Source organism: Mustela erminea, chromosome 4 (genome assembly GCF_009829155.1).
Source record: "Mustela erminea isolate mMusErm1 chromosome 4, mMusErm1.Pri, whole genome shotgun sequence".
Classification (NCBI taxonomy): Eukaryota; Metazoa; Chordata; class Mammalia; order Carnivora; family Mustelidae; genus Mustela; species Mustela erminea.
The window spans coordinates 22,836,498-22,856,198 of record NC_045617.1 but is presented as its reverse complement, the minus strand read 5'-3'; the positions used below and the strand labels follow the sequence as shown (position 1 = coordinate 22,856,198).

Below are 19,701 nucleotides of genomic sequence, written 5' to 3'. Positions count from 1 at the left end.
AATTTCCATTAAAAACACATATAAGGGGGCGCCTGGGTGGCTCAGTGGTTAAGCCGTTGCCTTCGGCTCGGGTCATGATCCCAGGGTCGTGGGATCGAGCCCCACATCAGGCTCTCTTCCTCTCTCTCTCTGCCTGCCTCTCTGCCTACTTACGAACTCTGTCTGTCAAATAAATAAATAAAATCTTTAAAAAAAAAACACATATAAGTCTGTTTATATCCAGCCCACTTTTGCAGTAAGGGTCCAAGAAATAAGTCAGTTTAGGATCTCTCATACCTATTCCTAAAATGATGAGAAGCTCCTCGAAGAGGGTGTGTGTGTGTTTATGTGTATGTGTGTGAGTGCACGCTCATGCACATAGGAGTGAGTGCATATTTCATGCTTGTCCTTAATGGTTTTGAGTCTTCTTTAACCCATGAACCAGTAACAGGAAGAGCCAGTGACAGAGGGGTTGATTTGTATGGCATGGCTATGAGAAATAAATGCTGGTTTATAATCTATAATAACTTAAGCCCCTAACAGACCTACTCAGACTTGCATTTTCCCATTCCTTGTGATTTTTTTTTTTTTTCAATCTAGAGGCTGCAGCCTTGTAAAATATAAAACTTCCATTCAACAGTACGTTCTTATTCTGCTGAAAAGCAAAGCAAATTTTTATCTTATTGAGGGAGGAAGGAAGGAAAGAAAGATAAGTCAGGCCTTGGGCTCTAGAACATAAGACTTTGCTGGTCTTGCAAAACACAATTAGTATGCTCACAAACAAAAGAAATACATTTAAGGACAAAGTTAGCTTCAGAGGTGAAATGATGGCTTGTTAGGCTAGCTGTCGCAGCCTGTATGTCACCATCGCTAACTGAAATGTCATCTGTCTTCCAGGGTCTGAGCTGCAGGAGCTGCAGAAAATGATTGACAACCTCCAGAGCCCCCAGGACCCTACCCAGGTGTCCCAAGCACTCCTCCTTCGAAGGGAGGTTATATTTTTGCAGTTTGACACCGCAGTGAGACACCTTATCCGGTAAGGGCGGGTCGTGCATCCTGTCCAGTTAATTGTGTGGGGCAAGAATCTCTGAGTGACCATTGTGGGAGGTCACTCTTGGCAAGACGGAGTAACGAGCCTTAAATAGTCAGGGGCCACAGCCTGATTTAGAACACTGTGACTACCCAATGTACCCTGTTGCAAAGGCTGTGTAGAAGGTGTTCTCATCAGATGATGATAGTCTTGATTTTATTAAATGTGATTTAAATACGTTAGTTTGCATAACAATCACTGCTGTCGCTGTTCAGGTTGTTTAATGGCGAATAATATTTTTTAGACTTCAGAAGGTGATTCTAAGAGTTTTGTTTATTTTTTTCAGCCCTTAATTACCTTTCCAAAGAACAGAATTTTCACTGCACTTGCAAAGCCCATGGAATTGGCTGAGTTAAATTTGTAAATTCAAATAAATAAATTGTAGATATTAAGTACTCTCCATACGAAAAAGAAAGTCTCTTTGGTTAATCAACCATGACTGATGAGAAAATTAGTTTGCATTGAGAGTCACACTGTTTCTAGGGTACATAATAAGTTTTGTATGGGAAAGGAAGCAGTCAGGCCTGAGCAACTCTGCTTCTTCTTAAATTGTCAAAATCAATTAACTTCCTTTGATTAATTCCCAGTGTAAGCATTTAGCCAATCAGGGGATCTCAGGAGGCTACGCTCTTACCTGTGGCTTGTAATTGCCTCCACCGTTAGCATGGGCATCTGTAGAGCATGGAAACATAGGGATTGAACTGAACTCTATTTTCTCTTTCTGTTCTGCATCTTCTTTACTCTGAGCATCAGGGGGTCTCTGGATTCAAATGAAATCAGCAGAACAACAACAAAAAATTAGACTAATGCAGTTTCTTTTCATTGACAGCTTTCTGAACTATAGCTCATCAAGTGGGTAGGATATAAAGATGGTCAGGAGGGCCATTCATTAGCCTACTGACTCTCAAACCCCTAGTCAGAATTTGTGAAGAGTTTACATAGGAGGAAGAAATAGAACTATATCCTGGATGTTCTTTTTGGATTCCAGCTATGAGGGTTCGGCTTGTTACTGTTCTCCCAGGGGAACTAGTCTGCTTCCTCTAGGAATTCCTTTGAGGGGCTTTCTTTATCCTGGCACGCCCAGCCTGCAGGAATGGAGGGGGACTCTGCCCAACATCTGGTTTTAGTAGGTTCAGTATATCTCTCTCCTCCCCCATCTTGCCTCCTGCCCTTTCAAAAGGCTTTAGAGGGAACCACTCAGGATGGTTGATCTCCATGAGTTCCTCATTTATGGCATTTCCTCTAGCCTTTTCCTTTGGGTCTCTTCAGAGTATGTATGTGTCTGGAATCACACAGTTCGTAAGTGACAGACTGGAACTAGAACCTGCATGCGTCTGATTCCCAAGCTTCAGAATTAGGATGGATGCCAGACAGCAGTGGGGGGAGAAAAATAGACTCTGGAGAGAAGGCAGGAAACAGGAGAAAAAGAGAAGCGGAAAGATAAATGTCATCCCGCTTGATGATGTTAGTGCTAAACCTGCCAACAAGGAAAAGTCCTCAGATAATCAAGAGACAGGAAGTATGGGGAAGTTCCCTCACCCTTCCCCAGAGTTCACCAACTCTGAGCGAGTATGACTGTTGACCCCAGGGAACTTTTTTGCTTATGTTAACTGAAGGCTTTTCCAGAATTTGAAAAGGAAGAACTGAACGAGAGCAGTGTGTTTCTATAGACTGGGGGGAAGTGAGGAAGGACATAGCTCAAGGTCATCAAGATAGTGGCCCTGTGATCACCTAGTGGCTCCTGCTAATATGTAGCACAGATCAGCTCTGGTAGCAGGATAAATGCACATTTCTTATTTATTTGATTTATTTATTTATTTCTTATTTTTAAAATTTAAATTTAATTAATTAGCATATAATGTATTATTTTTTGCAGGGGCACAGGTCTGTGATTCATCAGTCTTATATAATACCCAGTGCTCATTACATCACATGCTCTCCTGGTTTGTCTTCCTCTATGGTTTCGTCTTGTTTCATTTTTTTTTCACTTCCACTATGAAATTCCTTGTTTGTTAGATTCCACATATGAGTGAGATCATATGTTGTTTCTTAAATTCCATGAATGAGTGAGATCATGTGAAAATTGTCTTTCTCTGATTGACTTATTTCACTTAGCATAATACCCTCTAGTTCCATCCATGTTGTTGCAAATGGCAAGATTTCATTTCTAATGGCTGCATAATATTCCTCTGTGTGTGTGTGTGTGTGTGTGTGTGTGTGTGCGTGCACGCACGCCACATCTTCTTTATCCATTCATCTGTTGATGGACATCTGGGCTCTTTCCATAGTTTGGCTATTGTGGACATTGCTGCTGTAAACATCAGGGTGCACATGCCCCTTCGGATCACTACCTTTGTTGGATGCACGTTTTTAAGCACAAAAGTTCACTCTGTCCCTGTCAACCTGCCCTCTACCATGCTCCTGGTGGAAAGTGATATTGTCCTCCAAGACCACTGGAACCACATTGCCCAGGGCCTGTCACCTCTGGGCATGTCCACCAACCCACAGGAGTTATTTACTAGCTGATGCAAGAAATGCCTGAGAAGTGAGCTTATCTTTAATTTCAGATGAAGTAATCATTGTGGTGAAAGTAAATGCTTGGGTGATACAATGGTTCTAATTGATCTTGTCTGTTTGACAAACTTCTATCATAAACCCCTGCCTGATTTTTGTATGGCCTATGGCCTAAGGATAGCTTTTATATCTTTAAATGGTTGGGGAAAAAATTTCAAGAAAAGAGTACTATTTTGTGACACATGAAAATTGTACAGAATTCAAATCTTGGTGTCCTTAAATGAAGTTTTTGGGAACACAGTTATGTCCATTCATTTATAGATTATCTTGGACTGCTTTCACACACAGTTGAGTAGTTGCAACAGAGACCATATGAGCCACAGAACTGAAATATTTACTATCTGACCCTTTAAGAAAAAGTTTGCTACCTCCGGATTTAAAGGTCTGGATTCCTTTGTAATTCAGGAATGGAGGAGGCAAAACAAAATAAAAAGTCCCTTTAAATCTTTTTTTTTTTTTTTTTTTTTTTTTTATTTTATGTATTTATTTGAAAGTCAGAGATCACAAATAGGCAGAAAGGGAGGCAGAGAGACAGGGGGAAGCAGGCTCCCTGCTGAGCAGAGGGCCTGATGCGGGGCTCGATCCCAGGACCCCGAGATCACTACCTGAGCCGAAGGCAGAGGCTCAACCCACTGAGACACCCAGGCGCCCCTAAAAAGTCCCTTTAAAGGAACTCTGTCGAACAGAATAAAACACGTGACATGGAAGTGCTACTAATCTGAACGTATTGTTGATGTTTGGAGTGATTAGGGCAAAAAAAGAGAAACTTAAGAAGAAATCCTGAAGGTACCAGTAACTTTTGCAGAAACCTGAAGTGGGAGCACAGAAAGGGATTGCTAAAGAAAGCCACACCAACTTCTCAGTCCTTAAAGCTTTGTGGGTTTTTCCTTCATTTTTAAATTATCTTTATGCTCATCTAGCTTAAGTATCTCTAAACACAGACATTAAAGTGTGCTTCGGGGGACGCCTGGGTGGCTCAGTTGGTTAAGCGGCTGCCTTCGGCTCAGGTCATGATCCCAGCGTCCTGGGATCGAGTCCCACATCGGGCTACTTGCTTGGCAGGGAGCCTGCTTCTCCCTCTGCCTCTGCCTGCCACTCTGTCTGCCTGTGCTCGCTCTCGCTTCTCTCTCTATGACAAATAAATAAAATAAAAAAAATCTTTAAAGTGTGCTTTGGGGTTATCTGAGGACTTCTGAGATACAGAGAAGCCCTCCTGTGAGCTGGGCCTGGCTTATGACCATGGTCCTGGTCCCTAGTGTCTGAGAAGTCAAGAGCCACACCTTCTGCCCGGAGCCTCCTCAGGGCTATTTTGCAGGTGTTTTTGTTGTTGTTTTGTCTTTTTTTTTCTTTTTTATATCCTTGCACCCAGGAGAAACTCTAGCATGTGCCATATGAATTTCCTGCTCTCTGTGATTTGAACCAGCTTGCCGGAGATCACGCTCCGGATAGCTCTCTCACACACAGGAGGCGTGGTGTGTCAGGAAACCCTTGCCTGCTTATTGACAGTAAGGCAGCTGGCGGGTGGCAGGACAATTTGCAGAATTCCATGAATCTGTTCTGGTATTTTATTAGGTTGGCAGGTGTACCCTGACCCAAGCAACAAGCCGGCCTCTTGTTTCAGTGGGTTTCCCTGTTTCTTGGGTGCTGCCGGCTAGCTGTGCCTGATCAGACCTACCCTCCCAGAAGACGCAGGCCCGAGCTTCCCCAATAAGGGTCTCAGTGAGCTGCAACAGGACCCCATGATCTGTTTTCAGTATTTCAAAAGCCGTGGTAAAAAAGATACCTTTGCCCAAATGCTGTGCAGGTAAACAAAAGGTCAAGTTTCTTTTCTTTCTTTCTTTCTTTCTTTTTTTTTTAAACTGGCCCTGAGATAAGGGAGAGAAGACATTAGCTTTGGCTGAGTTCCCACCATGTGCCAACTCTGTGGGATAGGAATCATTCTCCCCATTTTTACAGAGGAGGGACTAAAGACTCAGAAAAGTTATGTAACTTGCACGGGGTCACACAGCCTGTCACAACAGAGCTTCCATCTACGCCGTGTGTCCAATTCCAGAGCCCTAGTCCTTCCTTTATATCATGTTTCTTCATTTCTTCCTGCAGCTCAGAGGCAGGGCTGGAGGCTAATGTGGTGTTGGGTTACAGTTGGGAAAATGTTTAATGGATATTTGGTGGAAAAATCTTTCAAAATATGGGGTCTGTGGAGAGGGGGAAATAAAAGAGGGTCTGGTGCTAAAAATATTGGATATCATCTGGAGACCCCTTTTTTCACAGAGCATTCGAAACATTCTATTGATAGAACGGGGATGGGTCTTACAAAGGACAGTGATCTAGACTGAGAAAGGACTAAAGTGGGGAAAAGAATAGCCAATGATTTGGGCAGTAGTGGTGCCTGTAGCTTGACTCTGGTCTCTCTAGAGAGACTAGTGTAGTCTATGATTCCGTAGCTTGGACTCACAGTCACATATACACCTGAACATATTATATTTCTGATTAGTCTCCAAGCATCTGTTAAGTAATAGGCCTCATATGGATACAAAGCTGTGTCTGGAGCTCTCGATCTGTCAGAAATTGTGTTTGTTTGTGGCCCTTGGTAGTCACAAAGTTCTGCACAAACTTGCCAGGATAAGAGAGCACGTCCGTGTTCTGTGTTCTTCTCCATGATTGTCAGTCAAGTATAGCCCCAAGAAGAGAACAGAAAAGACTCAGGAAAAACAAAGTTTATTATATTCACAGGTACTAGAAACCAGATGTATGCCATGACAGCTGCATGGGAAAGCGTCTATGTGGGTCAGGAACAAGGAGAGAGTTGAGCCATAGCCTGGAAAGGCAAGGCAGAGCAGGGTGAAGAGTTTAAGAGCTGCTGGGTTGAATCATTCCAGTGGGCTTTGGGTGGTAGAGATGGTCTCTAGTTGTTGACCAAGCCCTGGGATGAATAAAGCAGAGGAATAATGCCTTCCCCATGCAAGGGTCAGAGAGAAGAGCCATGGCTTTGGATTGGTTGGTTCACATATGAAAGCTGTGCTCCCTGCTCAGTCCTTTGTTATCTCTAAGAACCGGCTAGCCCAAAGAGGGGCAGTCTCTTTCTTAGCCAGAAAGGTCTTTAAAGATGTCAAAACATTCATAATAAATGGAAAACAAATTTAAAAATATAAGCACTATAGTCAAGGATTGAACAAATCTGATGTGAACGAAGCCAGACCCAGAGGGTGAGAGAAAGGGCAGGAATGCGACGAATCATCCAGTGGATTGGTGGGAGAGAAGAGCAGGACGGATATGAAAGGAGCCAACCAGGGAGAGGTTGTGTGGGATACTGGGCTTCTGTGCTCTTGACTCGGACTGAAGAGAAATGTTTCTATTAGAATATTCTGCTTTCTGGTACCATTGTTTTGAGGAGATCCATACAATCTATACAAAGGTGTGGGTGTAGAAAGTACCACGGGAGTTTAGAGGATGGTCAGAAGCAGCTGGATAATGAGCTCTGCCTCATTGGGCTGCGATCAGGCAGGAAGGTCAAACTCGTTTTTGTACCTTGGACAGTTCCTGCACTTTGCTTTGTAGGTAGTAGGTGCTTGATACATTGCTGTCACGTGGATATCAAGTGAATGATGTGTCCTTGGCAGGACCCACTGAGAATCGTTAGAAAACACGTGAACATATGAAGAATGTGAGAAAGTGTCCTTATTGAGCAACTCCAGACTCCATCCTTGAACTCGGCGGATAAACCAATTATTTTATCTAGTCTCTCAGTATAAAATAATATTCAACTATCTTTTGTTAATTCTCATTAAAATGTGAAAAGGTGGTATGATTTTTGTACCAGTACAATGGTTTGATGTAAAAATATAGTGCTCCCTTTATCTGTCTTTGAACTAAAGTTCACAAGCCTCTCCTGCTGATGGCTAAAAGATTAAACTTTCTAATTCCATGTCATTCAGCCACATGTAGAGCTTAAAAGTGGTCAGTCTGAGATTTAAAATTAATGAATGCAAGATGAATGAATCCCCATTTCCCTTTGTTTTAATTGCCTCCTATTCACCCTGTTGGTAAGGGAGGGGTTCTGTCCTGGGGTTACAGGGATGGCCGAACACATGTCATTCAAACTGGACAGGTGAGATCAACAGCAGTTTACTAGTCACATACACTCACAGCCCGGGGAAGAGGACACTGTGTACAATGCAAAGCCCCAGGGAAGTTGCACTTCGAAACAGAGTGAAAAACCAGCGACCATGGGAGACAAGCTGTGTGGTATCAAGATGGTGTGATGACCCCTCATTTCTGCAGGAGAATGTGATTGGTTCAATTGAATGCTTTTGTGGTCTGGCAAGGAACTGAAGCCACTACTGGGGACAAGCAGGGACTGCACATGGGTCTCTTTGGTATGGAAGGTTACTGGACTAGAAGACTTCATCTGTGGGAGCAGAGTGGAAAGGGGAACTTGTGATTAAGCATTCAAGGTCTTCCTGATTTTACCAGGGGTGAAGGTAGCACATAATATTGGACCTTAATTTTAGTCCTTACACCATGATATAAGTTCCTGCGGGTGCTTATAAACCATCATAGCAGTTGAGAAGGAACAGCTACCTCACCTACCCATTGTGGGTTATCTGGTCCAACCCCAGATCTCTTCTGATTGACCTGATGCTCAGCTCTCCACATAGACACTCTCCAGTAGGGGCTCAGGCACTCCTGAGGTCTTTCCAACACTCTGATTGCTCGTCTCTGAGAGGCTGCCTCATTTCCCTCAGTGCTATCATTTCCCTCATTTCCATCAGTCATGGTAAATCACCTTCTTTCTGATGTCTGATTTATGCAAGACTTGGGCCAAGCCCATGGAAGATCCAAGCAAAAGGTCCCCTCTGTTTTGGGATACCATCTCCTCGGTAAATCCGGTATCAGCATATTTTTTAAGGTATCCACTAGATGTAAGTTCTAGAAAGTCTTTCCTTGCTTACTAAACTCTTATTTCCTTTTGGCAAAAAAAAAAAAAATTGTAATTTTTCACGCATACTTCCTTCTCTACAACTTATGGTATAAATTTCATACGCCAGTCTTCAGGCTTTTTGGTTCTTGATATGCAAAGCCAAGTTCTGTTCAAAACAAAACAAAAAACTTCCTCTCTCAAACCTCAAGATTTTATTATTTATTTTAAAATTTGGTTTTATATATCAAGAATCATCTCTACTATTGGTCTTAAAACAGTCAATTCAGCAATCCATATCTTTGTTCTAGAGCTACAGCTGACCTGTCTGCAACAGTAGTCACATTAATTGAAAAGTTTAAATTAATATTGATTTAGATGATGAAAAATTTAAAATTTAATTCCTGAGTCCCTGTAGCCACATTTTGAGTGCGCAACAGCCACACATAGCTAGTGGTTACCATACTGGGCAGTCAAACTTAGAACGTTTCCACATTGCTTGAAGTTCTACTGGATAACGTTAGTCTAGAGTGTGTCTACCTTTCCCTTGAGGGCTGTGAATTGTGAGTGAAGAGCAACTTGTAAAGAAAGAAGGGTGAGGGAGGAGGTTGTTGAGGAAGAGACCTGTGTATACCTCAAAGTTTTATCCTGCTGCAGTAACTTTGAAGAAAGTTTTGAGTTTGAGAAGCTTAAATAATGGCATTTAATGAGATTCCCTCCATATTTGGATAGAAGAACATTCTTGGCCGCGGGAAACGCTCCTGCCTACCAGTCTGTCACAGATGGCATGTACCACGGATTGCCCCCACTGAGCAGCTCTCTTGTGAAGAGCATTTTTGCTTCACAGCTCAGCCTGCCCCAGCCACTGGATCCACGGAGCCTCCAGGTATGTCGAGAGGTACTTTTATACCTATAAAAGGTGTGTTATACATCAGGTATTTGGGCACTGTGTTTCCATTTGGTTTAAATTTTGCAGAGACTCACCCTTCTCTGGGACTCTTTATCCTTGCTTGGCTCCCCTTTATTGACTTGGGAGAGCAGCCCGGGCCCACTCTTATTCCCAGTCAGAGTCTTTGCCCCGAAACTGTTCATCAGGTGAATTGGGCCAATAGCTTATCTGTTCACAGCTGGTAGCAAAACCAACAGTTGATCTTTTCGATTTAATAAATAAGGATGATAGCAATCACAGTACATAAATTAGGTCAGCAGCTGAGGTTTGAACAGCCCTGGTTACAACAGGTGTTATCAAATGTAATCCTAGCAACCATTATTTAGGCACCAACAATATTATCCTCTTTCTACGACTAAAAGATTAAGGTTCTGGCAGACCAGAGATCAGACTGCTGGGGAGTTGTGGCAGCCCGAGGTCACAGATTGTATTGGTTATCTATGACAGTGTAACAAATCACCCCCCAAACTTAGCAGACTAAAACAATAAATGTTCATCATCTCATGTATTTTGTGAGGCTCAGGAATCTGGGAACAGTTTATTGTGTAGTTCTGGTTAGTCGTGTGGATTTCTCACCAGTCAGCAATTAAGGTATTGGCCCAGCTGTCATCATCTCAGGGGTCTACTGGAGGAGAATCTGCTTCCAAGCCCACTCACAGGGCTGTTGGTAGGCATCAGAAGATCCACTTGCAAGCTCGTTCATGTGGGCTTGTCCACAGGTCTTCCTCATAACATGACAGATGGATTCCTCCAGACCAAACAATTCAAGAGAGAACAAGAGACAGACCCCAAGGTGGAAGTCATAGCCTTTTTATTACCTCGTTTTAGAAGGGACATCCCATCTTTTTTGCCATATTTCATTCACTAGAAGCGAGTTAATTTTAGCCTACACTCAAGGGGAGAAGACTTAAACTCTACCTCTTCATGGGGAAGAGTATCAAAGAAGTTTTGGGCATATATTTAAAACCACCTCACAAATCCAGGTCTTCTGACTCCAAAAGCTCCAACCTAATGTTTATATATTACAAAGCTAAGCCAAGTAATGCCAATATCAACGCCATGTAAGTCCCACAATTTTATCTTCCCTAGCAACAAGACAATTATTCTTGGCCCAAGCCTTGACCTCATTTAGTCCTAGAGGACAGGACTGACCATGACCCCTGGGCCTGTTCCTATTGCCTTTGGATGTTGGCTGGGTTAGGTAGATGCAAGTGTCCTGGTTTCCTGCTACCTGAATCAAGTCTAACTCTAAGAACTGTCTGAAGCCAGTTCCAAGTGTGCAAGTATAGAATGGGGTCAGATGGACAGGTCAGCTATGTCCAAGGTTGCATGTGCTGCCACAAGTAGTAGAGGATATCTTGGCTGTTGGACAGTGACATGGAGAAGACAGAGGTCCACATGTTAATGTCGTGACATTGGCTTTGAGTTGTTACCTAGAACTGGAACACAGTGATGAGGAAGGAAAACATTTTAAAGTTCCTAATACTGAGAACATTTAAGTTTAAGTTTTTTTTATTATAAGTATGTTCCTGTTTTTATAGTATTCTGGAAATTCCAAACACTTGTGCTAACTAGTTACACTGAAATCTTAAGAACCCTTCTATGTTTAGCCATATTCTGGAGGGGAAAAAAAAAAGGATGATTATTCTCTCCTCTACATTATCATGGACCTTCTATCAAGACTATTTCTACATAGTAAATAAATCATCCCACAGTGTTTTGGAGTACAGACACAGAAAGCCTGCTCATACAAGATGTTTATTATTTATGGACACAGTATACCATTATCATGTTTCTTATTTGTTTCTTTTAGGCATCCATGCTATTCCCTTGGAGAGCATTTCTGGAAGATGGAGGACTGTTTCCAGTTATGAGTAGCAGACCAGATACCCTAGAATATAATATGCAGGTAGGCTAGGTCTTCCCACTTGTCACAGAGAGAACTGAATGCAGACTACAAAGCAGGCATCCTTGGGTCCATAGGTCAGCGGTGAATAATTTATGAGATAAGCAGGGGTGTTTGATTATGAAGCTATACACCCAGTGCTACAAAGTGAGTCATGTTTTCTTATGACAGAAGAGAATCATGTTCTTGGTAGTATGGGCCTCAGTAGTAGATTCAGCTGTAGTTCCCATGGCCAGTAAAGATCAGGGAGAGTGGCTGTCCATTTCCAATCACTCTCCAGGCCTCTTAGAGAAACAGCCAGGCTGGAAGTTCAGGGTTGTGTGACCAGGATCCTGGCCTCCCTATAAACAGTTGGTAGGGAGAGAATTTTTAAAGCGGGATCCATAGGAGAATTTCTTTCAATTATGTGTCTCTCCCCTGATCACCTAAGCAAATATCATTGTGTTCTCATTTTTTAAAAGTAGAAAATATAGAAAAGTACTAAGAAAAAAGTGAAAATCAGTCATAAATTTGCTTCAAAGTAATATGGAAGTGGTTAGTGGTGGAGATAGGGGCAGGCCTGGCCATAGGCTGATGCCTTTGGGGGCCGGGAGATGGGAACTATACTGTTTGCTTTTGTTTATGCTCAAAATTAAAACTGGATTTTTTTAAAGTAAAGTATTAAGAATGGTTAAGAAAATCAATTATAGCCCCCCACTAGGAAACAATCACAGTTCACATATTGGTTTACTTTTTTCCGGTATTTTTCTTATGCATACCTGTGTTTATATCTGTACTTTTAAAGGAAAATGGATCTCATACTATACGTTCACCATGTACAGATTCCACAGTAAAGTGCTGGGAACGGGCTTCCATACAAAGCTGAAAGTCTGATATATTCAAGGAGAACTTTGAGCTAGAAATGTTACTCTAAGATTTTTATGGATTTTCTAATAATCAAGAGGGCAGGGCTTATAAATATAATTATTTCTAGTTTTCTCCCAAAAATCATGTATAAAAGATACATAGAAACCTTTAGCATGGGTGTTTTGTTTTGTTCTTTTTGTTTCTAGCTGTGCCTCTGTGGGCTGAGTGAGCTTGACCTCAAGGTAGCCCATGGAGAGCTGGTGGGCATACGGCTGCTTTTGGAAGATGTACTTCTGAGCAGCCATCATGTGACCATGGAGGACCCCTCCACACAGCAAGCCACACAGGACAAACACAGTCAGATACTCCTGGTAAACAGTCTACGTAATTGGCCAGGGCTGTATTGTATTAAAAGACCTTCCTCTCTGGAATCAGAGAGCCACAGACACTGTCCAACGGTGTCTCCCAATGGGCCCCAGGACTGAGCTAATGTTGCATGGGGGCAGCAGTAGGGTAGGGGTCATCTCTAATATATGGGATATCCATTTCTTTTCACTTTAAAAAGAGAACAAAAGTTGTGGGAGACCCACTGAAACCAAATGGAACAAGTAATCCAACTGGCTGGATTTCCTTAGGAGTCACGCACATTTAGAGTTGGAAGACACATGTAGAACCAGAGTCAGAAGGACTGGAGGGGTATGACAGAGGCCCTGGGTGAACCTCTCCAGTCTGGGCTCTCATCTTCATCACTCATCTAGTCTAAGGACTTCTAGGCAAGCACTCCCTCCTTTGGACTTTTCCCTCTGAAGCTCTAAGGTACCAAGAACCTCTAGCCCACCTTATCATCACTGGAATTAATTCTGCCCATATCTGGGAACCAGAGACTTGTAGAGACACAGAGTAAGCTAGCTGGTGCCCCCATCTGAAGAGCCCCCTCTTCTGAGCCAAACATTCCAAGAGAGAGGTCTGCAGCAGCCCTGACCAATTCCTTACCTTCAATCAACTCCTCAGAAGCTACAATTTGTCACCACTGAGACCACTCTTACCAAGAGCACCACGATCCTTGTCACTAAATCCCCTGGATACTTGACAGTCCCCTTCCAACCTGAACCCCTTGTCAGCACTGGACACAGTGTGTCCTTCTTGCGGCCTCCCTACACCTGGCTTCCAAAGCAGGGCTCCCTCCTAGTTTCCCCTGGCATTGTAGCCAGGCCTTCTCAGGCTTCCCCATAGACTGTCCTCTGCCTCCTGCCCCCCTTCTTCCTCTCCCACTCCCCCAAAGTATGATTTTTTGGGTTCTGTCCCCTACTACCCTCCCACGGGTCTGCATTTTGACTTCCATGCCATTAGCCACTTCAGTCTTTGTTGGCTTCTTCCTCCATAAAAAAGCATTAAAAGTGATAGTTTACAACCGTATTAATATTTAAAAAAAAGATATCCTACATTAAAACATTTTATTAAGGGGCGCCTGGGTGGCTCAGTGGGTTAAAGCTTCTGCCTTCAGCTCAGGTCATGATCCCAGGGTCCTGGGATCGAGCCCCACATCGGGTTCTCTGCTCAGCGGGGAGTCTACTTCCCTTCCTCTCACTCTCTGCCTGCTTCTCTGCCTACTTGTGATCTCTGTCTGTCAAATAAATAAATAAAACCTTCAAAAAAAACCATTTTATTAAGCCTCAAATCCCTTATCTCCTGATTTTAAAAGAAATTAGAAGACTTTGTGGGCCCTAGGCACTGTGTCTCGTCCATAAGTGTCCCCTGAACACTCTTACTACTACCATTGGGTATGACTGAGATCTTTTCAGAGTGCTTTAGTAATTACTAGTTTCTTTCATCTTCACAACAATTCCATGAAGGGGGTACTTGCAGTATTCACCTTTTACAGATAATACTGAAGCTTAGAAAGGTTAACTGATGTGCCCGAAGTCACATATCTTGTGAGGAGAGAAACCCAGATTCCAACTGAACAGTCTGGCACCAGAGCTCCCCTCTACTCTTGCCCACTACATTGTTCCACTTCTCAGCCTCTCCCTAGACAAACTCATCTGCTTTCGTAACTTTGATGACTTTACACGTGATGACTCATGCAACGACCATCTACATGTCGTGTCCCAATTTCAATCCTGTCAGATTCATGCACTCAACTTCCTTGTTCCATCCCAGAGTCCATGCGTCCCAAACTAAGCTTATTTCACAGCCCAAAACTCACCCTTCTTTCCATATTCTCTGTCAGTGGACCACTTCTTGCCCAGTGGCCCAAGCCAAAAAATCTGGACACCCATCTTTGATTTCTCTCTTCCATACCCCACAATCAAATGCTAAGTTTTACTATCCTATTACTTTAATATCTCTCAAGTTTGTCTACTGCTCCCCATCATCCATCACCAACCTCCAGTCAGCATTGTCTCCTAATGTTAAGCTATGAGCATAACCTCCAGTTGGACTCCCTATGTTCACCCTTGCCTCCTTCTGGTACATTCACCAGGGTAATATTTTTTTTAAGATTTTATTTATTTATTTGACAGACAGAGATCACAAGTAGGCAGAGAGGCAGGCAGAGAGAGGGGGAGAGCAGGCTCCTTGCTGAGCAGAGAACCCGATGTGGGGCTCGATCCCAGGACCCTGGGATCATGACCTTAGCTGAAGGCAGAGGCTTTAACCCACTGAGCCACCCAGGTGCCCTACCAGGGTAATATTTTTAAATGCAAAACTGATTATGTCACTTCCCTCTTATAACCCTTAAATGATTTCCAAAGGCCCCCAAAATAGAATCTAAGTGCCACAACGAGACCTTCACCACCTATCTCCTCCTGGTATCTCCACCCTCAACTTCTTTCATTTTATCAAATGCGCCATGCTGTCTTTCCTCAGTAACTTTGTGCGAGCCAGTCCCTCTGGTGGAAAACTTCCTTCCTTTTCCTCCTCCCTCTCTACTTCATCATCTGATTATATCCTATTTATCTTTCAGGTTTCAACTTCCACACCACTCTTTCAGAAGCTTCTTCAGATTTTTTTACCTTTTAGCTGATGCCCCTCTATACCAATGAGGATGAACTTGCTATAAGAAACAGGTTGTCCTACTAGCCGTGACTTAAATTAGAAAGGGTACTAGTGTTTCAAAACAAGTCTAGGAGGAGATGGTTTGGGTTGGTACAGCCACTCAGGTTGATGTAGGCTCCAGCTCTGCCATCTTGGGTATGTCAGGAAAATGTCTCATTCATCCTTGTAAGATGAAAACAAGAACAAAAAACTTTCTCCTTAAGGGACTTTGTTTTTTTACCAAGGAAGAAAATTCTTTCCAGAGCCTTCTAATAGATCTTCCCTGTGTCCTACTAGCTAAGTCTACTTCAGGCAAATTAGTGGAAAAGGAAGTGTGTTGGGATGGGCTATCTAAATTCCACACAGAATTAGATGTTTCATTCAGAGGGAACGTTTGTAAATCAGGCTTGGCACCAAGAAGTACCAAGATCAAGAAGCATGCTGGGCCCTTTGGGCTCTCTAGTTACCATTACTTGGTCCTGTTTTTGATGGATTGCCATCATTCCCTGACATCCCCACTCTCCCGCACCTTCGTGCTGTATCCTGTCTCCTGTTCCTTCTTCCATCCTCTAAAACACTTAGGAAGAGAAAACTTCTCTTAATATGAATATATTAACATGCTAAGTTTATGTTAAAGTAATTATTATTTTTTAAAGGATTTTATTTATTTATTTGACAGACAGAGATTACAAGTAGGCAGAGAGACAGGCAGAGAGATAGGAGGAAGCAGGCTCCCTGCTGAGCAGAGAGCCCGATGCAGGGCTTGATCCCAGGACTCTGAGATCATGATCTGAGCTGAAGGCAGAAGCTTTAACCCACTGAGCCACCCAGGCACCCCAGTAATTATTTATTTTAATTAGTTTTATTTAATTATTTGTTTTTAAATATTCATAGACACTAGGAAGCACCGGAATTTATACTGCCTGTGAGAAAGGACCCTGGGTTTCCTGACCATGATCTCTTAGACTTGAGGCTCTTAAACTCCAAAACAAAAGTGATAGACCCTTAAAGCAGTGGTCCCAGGAGCCCTGGGTTCCTCAGAGGCAAGCTGGAGTTTTGGTGTATTTTTTAAATTTATAATGCCTTTTTAAATTGAGGTATGATTAACGTATAATACTAGTTTCAGGTATAAAACATAATGATTCTCTGTTTGTATGCATTGCTCATAGTAAGCCTAGTTACCATCCATTACTATACAAAGTTAATACAGGATGATTGACTGTATTCCCCAAACTGTACATTATATCCACACGAGTTTTTTATCTTATAATTGGAAGTTTGTACTTCTTGATTCCCTTTATTCATTTGTCCCCCAAACCTCTTCTCCTCTGGCAACCACCAGTCAGTTCTCTGTATCGATGTCTTGCTTTAATTTTGTTTCGTTTTTTAGATTCCACATAAAAGTGAAAGCATGCAGTACTTGTGTCTGACTGACTTATTTCACTTAGCTTAGCACCCTCTAGATCCATCTATATTGTCACAAATGGCAGGTTTTCATTGTTTTTTATGGCTGAGTAGTATTCCTGTGTGTGTATGTAATCACCTCTTTATCTGGTGATCCATCAATGAACCCTTAGGTTGTTTCCAATATCTCGGCTATTGCAAATAATGCTTCAATGAACATAACATGCATATATCTTTTCAAATTCATACTTTCATTTTCTTCGTAGATACCCAATAGTGGAATTACTGGATCATATGGTAGTTCTGTTTTTAAGAGGAACCTCCATACTGTTTTTCATAGTGGTGCACTATTTACATTCCCACCAACTGTGCACAACAGTTCTCTTTTTACCTTGTCAAAACTTGTTATTTATTTATTTATTTATTTAGTGATAGTTATTCTGACAGATGTGCAGTGATATCTCATTCTGGTTTTGAATTACAGTCCTCTGGCGATTAGTAATGTTAAGCATTCTTCATATACTTACTGAGCATCTGTATGGGTTGGTTGGTTGGTTTGTTTGTTTTTAGAAAATGTCTATTCAGATCCTCTGACCAGTTTTAAATTTTCTGGGTTTTTTGTTATTGACTTGTATGAGTTCTATATGTATTCTGGATTTTAACCCCTATTACGGATATGATTTGCAAATATCTTCTTCCATCAGTAGATGACCTTTTTATTGTGTTGATGGCTCCCTTCACTGTGCAGTAGCTTTTTAGTTTGATGTAGTCCCACTTGTTTACTCTTGCTTTTGTTTTCCTTGACTTTGGAGTCAGATCCAAAAAAATATCAGTAAGACAAATGTCAAAGATCTTACTGCCTATGTTTTCTTCTAGGAGTTTTAAGTTTCAGGCCTTACATTCAAGTCTTTCATCCATTTTGTGTTTATTTTTGTATTTGGTGCAGTGGTCTGTTTTAATTTTTGCATGTAGCTGTCCCGTTTTTCCAGTACCAGTTATTGAAGAGATGGTCCTTTTGTCATTCTATATTCTTACCTACCTTGTCATAAATTAATTGACCATATATGCATGAATTTATTTCTGGGCTCTCTATTCTGTTCCACCGATCTATGTATTTATATGCCAGTACCATGTCGTTTGATCATTACAGCTTTGTAGTATAGTTTGAAATCAGGGATCATGTTACTGCTAGATTTGTTTTTCTTTCTCAAGATTGTTTTAGTCATTTGGGAGTCTTTTGTGGTTCCATATAATATATTTTAGAATTAGTTATTCTAGTTCTGTGAGAAATGTCATTAGAATTTTGATAAAGACTGCATGAATCTGTAGATTGCTTTGCGTAGTATGAATATCTTAATATTAATTTTAATTCTTCTAATTCCATGAGCATGGAACATCTTTCCATTTATTAGTGTCTCCTTCAATTGACAAGTTATAGTTTTCAGTGTACAGGTCTTTCACTTCCTTGTTTAAGTTTACTGTTCAGTATTTTTTTATATGATTATCTATGGAATTGTTTTCTCAACTTCTCATTTTTATAGTTTGTTATTAAAGTATAAAAACACAACAGATTTTGTATATTAATTTTGTATCCTGCAACTTCGCTGAATTCATTTGTGAGTTCCAATAGTTTTTTTGTGGAATCTTTAGTTTTCTGTATATAATATCATGTGATCTGCAAATGGTGACAATTTTACTTCTTCTTTTCCATTTCAGATGTTTTTTACTTCTTTTTCTTGCCTAATTGCTCTGGCTAGGATTTTCAGTACTATGTTGAATAAAAATGAGGAGGGTGAACATCCTCGTCTTGTTCCCAATATTAGGGGAAAAACTTTAAGCTTCTCACAGCTGAATATATTAGCTGTCAGTTTGTCACATATGGCTTTGTTGTGTTGAGATACATTTCCACTCTACTTACTTTGCTGAGAATTTTTATCATAAATGGATGTTGAATTTTTTCAAATATTTTTCTGCATCTATTGAGATGATCATGATTTTTTATCTTTCATTTTATTAATCTGGTTTATCACGTTGATTGATTTGTGAATGTTAAACCATCCTTGCATTACTGAAATAAATCCCACTCGGTCAATGGCATATGATCCTTTTACTATATTCCTCAATTTTGTTTGTTAATATTTTGTTAATGATTTTTGTATCTGTGTTAATTGGGGATATTGGTCTGTAATTTTCTTTTTTGTGTTGTCCTCATCTGTTTTTGATATCTGGGTAATGCTGGCCTCATAAAATGTGTTTGGAAACATTCCCTCCTCTAATTTTTTGGAAGAGTTTGAGAAGGATAGATGTTAAATCTTCTTTGACTGTTTGGTAGAATTCATCAGTGAAGCTGTCTGGTCTTGGATTTTTGTTTGTTGGGAGGTTTTTGATTAATGATTCAATCTCCTTACTAGTAACTGGTCTATTAAGATTTTTTTTTTTATGATTCAGTCTTTGAAGATTTGTAAGTTCCTAGGCATTTATCTATTTATTCTAGGTTGTCCATTTTATTTGTATGTAATTGTCTCTTAACGATCTTCTATATATCTGTGGTATCAGTTATAAGTTCTTTCATTTCTGATTTTATTCCTTTTAGCCCTTTTTTTTCTTGGTTGAGCCTAGCCATATGTTTGTCAGTTTTGTTTATCTTTTAAAAAAAACCAGCACTTCATTGATTTTTTAAAATTATCTTTTTAGTCTCTATTGTATTTATTTTTGCTCTGATCTCTATTATTTCTTTCCTTTTACTAACTTGGGCTTTGTGTCAATTTTTTAAAAAGATTATTTATTTATTTATTTGACAGAGAGACAGCGAGAGAGGGAACACAAGCAAGGGAAATAAGAGAGGGAGAAGCAGGCTTCCCACTGAGCAGGGAGCCTGACATGGGGTTCGATCCCAGAACCCTGGGACCGTGACCTGGAACCATGACCTGAGGCAGATGCGTAATGACTGAGCCACCCAGGCGCCCCTGTTTGTGTCATTTAAAGCCAATGTTTCCTTA

The 19,701-nt window shown here is 41.2% G+C and overlaps 1 protein-coding gene across 1 annotated transcript in view; it reads left to right on the top strand.

Annotated features, from left to right (window-relative positions):
* LOC116588132 overlaps positions 1-19,701 on the top strand; it is a 183,753-nt gene that overhangs the window by 122,478 nt on the left and 41,574 nt on the right. Inside the window, exons 32-35 of the mRNA XM_032338859.1 lie at positions 877-1,015; positions 9,294-9,447; positions 11,324-11,419; positions 12,469-12,633. Coding sequence (XP_032194750.1) covers positions 877-1,015; positions 9,294-9,447; positions 11,324-11,419; positions 12,469-12,633 — 554 coding nt within the window. The remainder of the gene's footprint in view (positions 1-876; positions 1,016-9,293; positions 9,448-11,323; positions 11,420-12,468; positions 12,634-19,701) is intronic.